This window comes from Montipora capricornis, chromosome 9 (assembly GCF_036669925.1).
Source record: "Montipora capricornis isolate CH-2021 chromosome 9, ASM3666992v2, whole genome shotgun sequence".
In the NCBI taxonomy this organism is placed as follows: domain Eukaryota; kingdom Metazoa; phylum Cnidaria; class Anthozoa; order Scleractinia; family Acroporidae; genus Montipora; species Montipora capricornis.
In genome coordinates, this window is record NC_090891.1 from 46,024,358 (window position 1) to 46,028,540 (window position 4,183).

General features: G+C 42.6%; 1 protein-coding gene across 1 annotated transcript in view; it reads left to right on the plus strand.

Moving 5' to 3' along the window:
- The first annotated feature begins 1,290 nt into the window (after positions 1 to 1,290).
- Positions 1,291 to 4,183, plus strand: part of LOC138016307 (tetratricopeptide repeat protein 28-like) — a 29,445-nt gene continuing 26,552 nt past the window's right edge. The window contains exon 1 of the mRNA XM_068863471.1: positions 1,291 to 2,863. Within this exon, the coding sequence (XP_068719572.1) occupies positions 1,291 to 2,863 (1,573 nt within the window). The remainder of the gene's footprint in view (positions 2,864 to 4,183) is intronic.

The window sequence follows — 4,183 nt, forward strand, 5'->3', positions numbered from 1 at the left end:
AACAAGTTTATTGTCTCGTTAATGAGATGTTACTCATTAAACAATTACGACCGTGTTTAAACGTACAATCCGACTCAATTTGCGCTAATGTCTTTGTCTAACTTATGCAAATTAATGACTCTGGGCTCTTAGTTACTCTTGACCTTGCATATTTAATTTAGTTTCCCTTGACAATGGCGCCAAGATGTCGCCGAAACGTTGGACTTTTTTATCGTTAGTTTTGCCTGTATATCTTTATCTAAATCATTCTTAATTGTAATCAAGTCACTAAGATAAGATGGTGCTGATCCATGAATTGATCTAAATCTTAAACCTGATTCGATAGGCAATGGGAAGCCATGAAGTTTGTTGAGAGCTAGTATAGTGAGTGGTTAGAACCCAAACGACATCGAACAACACACTTAGACTCCATTGGTAGTACAGTGGTGTCTAAGTGGCTACCCACATGTACGCATTGCTTACCTATTTTTGTAAACAACGCCGAGAAATATGAAAACACAATAGGTTCAATGCCCTGACTACTGGATGCTAAACCAGCACAGCAAGATTAATTGAACAGTGAAGGAATAACTAACTTAAGCCAATATTTCGAAGGAAAATTCTTTCTTCGTAGGGTTTCCCAAGGGATGATTTCGGCTTATGGAGAAAGAGACGGAAAGCATAATTCGGATGGCCAGATTATGTGTCTCTAGAATAAAAATGGCCAATTTTGCCCTGATGAGCAGCCTTTCCCAATGGAAATGTATTAGCAAAAGTCCCTGGATCAAAAAACATGGATTAACCAGGTATCCAGACAAAGAGATTATGATGAAAAACAAGCAATTGAATTTCCAATTCCGACATTGGATAGACCTGAAATAAGAATTATGAGTTTGACGTCAATTGCAGTAAATTGAATAATACACTCTTAATGACATCCCCTCCTGTCTTTTTAGTGTCAGCTACATACCGGCAGCAAATTTCCTGCCAGCAAAGCAAATCTTAGGAACTTTTAATTAGCTTTTGATAAAAAAGATGAAATGGGATGCCATTGTTTTCCGATCCACTGTTTTTTCCTAATTACATAATATAATTTCTCTTTTTAATGTTCCTTGATTATTATTGTATGAAATGCTCTTAGTCTGTTATAGTTATAGTTATTCTTCACTGTTCAATTAATCTTGCTGTGCCGGTTTAGCATCCTGTAGTCCTATCATTTATCTTCTAGGCGAATCCCAGAATTCTAAGAAAAACTTCCTGGTTCTGATTATCAAAAATGGTGGATGAAAGTTGGACGTTTTGGAGCGGCACATGCAAAAGCTTAGCGTTGCAAGAAAGGAGGGAGACAGACAAAGTGAGGGTTTGGCCTGTTTCAATCTTGGTAGATACTATCAGGGTGCAGCTGACTTTCATCAGGCCATAACAAATTACACAGAAGCATTAGCCATTTTTAAGGAAGTAGGTTTCAGGGCCAGAGAAGGAAAAGCCTATGGCAATCTCGGCAACGCTTATCAAAGTCTTGGTGATTTTAAGCAAGCCATAGCGTACCACAATCAACATCTTAGTATTGCAAAAGAACTGGGGGATAGGGCTGGAGAAGGAAGAGCCTATGGCAATCTCGGCATCGCTTATGCAAGTCTTGGTGATTTTAATCAAGCCATAGTGTACCACAATCAAGATCTTAGCATTGCAAAAGTACTGGGGGACAGGGCCAGAGAAGGAGGAGCCTATGGCAATCTTGGCATCGCTTATAGACTTCTTGGTGATTTTAAGCAAGCCATAGCGTACCACAATCAACATCTTTGTATTGCCAAAGAACTGGGGGATAGGGCCGGTGAAGGAGCAGCCTATGGCAATCTCGGCAACGCTTATCAAAGTCTTGATGATTTCAAGCAAGCCATAGCGTACCACAGTCAAGATCTTTGTATTGCCAAAGAACTGGGGAATAGGGCCAGAGAAGGAGGAGCCTATGGCAATCTCGGCATCGCCTACCAAAGTCTTGGTGATTTTAAGCAAGCCATAGTGTACAACAATCATCATCTTAGTATTGCAAAAGAACTGGGGGACAGGGCTGGAGAAGGAAGAGCCTATGGCAATCTCGGCAACGCTTATAGAATTCTTGGTGATTTTAAGCAAGCCATAGTGTACTACAATCAAGATCTTAGCATTGCAAAAGAATTGGGGGACAGGGCTGGAGAAGGAGGAGCCTATGGCAATCTTGGCATCGCTTATAAAAGTCTTGGTGATTTTAAGGAAGCCATAGTGTACCACAATCAACATCTTAGTCTTGCCATAAAACTGGGGGACAGGCCCGGAGAAGGAGCAGCCTATGGCAATCTCGGCAAAGCTTATGAAAGTCTTGGTGATTTTAAGCAAGCCATAGTGTACGACAATCAATGTCTTAGCATTGCAAAAGAACTGGGGGACAGGAACGGAGAAGGAGGAGCCTGTGGCAGTCTCGGCAACGCTTATCACAGTCTTGGTGATGCAAAGCAAGCCATAGTGTACCACAATCAAGATCTTAGCATTGCAAAAGAACTGGGGGACAGGAACGGAGAAGGAAGAGCCTATGGCAATCTCGGCAACGCTTATCAACGTCTTGGTGTTTTTAAGCAAGCCATAGCGTACCACAATCAACGTCTCAGTATTGCAAAAGAACTGGGGAACAGGGCCGGAGAAGGAAGAGCCTATGGCAATCTCGGCGGTGCTTATCAAAGTCTTGGTGATATTAAGCAAGCCATAGTGTACCACAATCAACATCTTAGTATTGCGAAAGAACTGGGGGAAAGGGCAGAAGAAGGAGGAGCCTATGGCAATCTCGGCAACGCTTATCGAAGTCTTGGTGATTTTAAGGAAGCCATAGCGTACCACAATCAACATCTTAGTATTGTAAAAGAACTAGGGGGACAGGAACGGAGAAGGAGGAGCCTATGGCAGTCTTGGCAACGTTTATGGCAGTCTTGGTGATTTTAACCAAGCCATAGTGTACCACAATCAATGTCTTAGTATTGCGAAAGAACTGGGGGACAGGGGCTGGAGAAGGAAAAGCCTATGGCAATCTCGGCATCGCTTATGCAAGTCTTGGTGATTTAAGCAAGCCAATAGTGTACCACAATCAACATCTTAGTATTTGCAACGAACCGGAGGACCCAATAGCGCAGGCAATGGCGTGTTATCAGATTGGTCTTGTTCATCAATTTTTTGACTCCTTGAGCAAAGCTCTTAATTACTGTCGCCTAAGCATTCATTATTTTGAGGAAACGAGGCGTCTTCTTCAGTCAGAGGATGCATGGAAAATTAGCTTTCGTGACCAATATAGATTTGCGTACAACACTCTGGGACAGCACTTTTGAAGAATGGAGAGGTTGATGAGGCTTTGTATGCTGCTGAGCAAGGACGAGCACAGGCTTTGGCAGGCATTTTGAAGATGCAATATAGTGTCGATGAGAAACCTACAATGAAGGTAACTATCTCTTTGGTTATGAAAGATCTACCTTCACAAACTGTTTTCATAGCACTCAAAGGGAACACGATCAGCTTCTGGTTGCTAACAGAACATGTCGGGATAAATTTTTCGACAAAAGAAAATCGAAAATGGAAGTGCCTACTCTCTGATGAGAAGTACTTTTAAACAGATCATTGCGGGGACTGTTGTACGATGCGAGAATCGTTCACTTGACAGACAATGCAACGACTTCTTGAGCAGTCAGGAAGGTGTTGAGGAGACCGTTCAGTCCTTTAGCTTCTCTGTGCACACTTGGCAGCCTTTGTATGATGTCTTAATCAGCCCTATCAGAGACTTGCTCAAGGGTGATGACTTAGGTTTGTTCCTGATGGACACTTTTGCCTGGTTCCTTTTTCTGCATTGAGTGACTCTGTCAGGATCCGTGCATTTCCCTCGCTGACTGCTTTAAAATTGATCGCTATGCACCTGACAACTTCCAAAGTAAGAATGAAGTGCTGCTTGTGGGCGATCCCGTGCTTGAAGGAAGTCACTTATGGTTACTTGGTTCAAACCTATGTATGGACAGCTGCCATGTGCGAAAAAGAGGTGGGTATGATTGGGGAACTTCTGCAGACCGTGCCTCTTACAGGAAAAATGCAACAAAGCTGATGTGATGGAAAGAGTTCATCTGAAGTCAGTTGCGTTAATCCACATTGCTGCCACATGGGGATGAAGGATATGGAGAAATTGCTTTGGCCC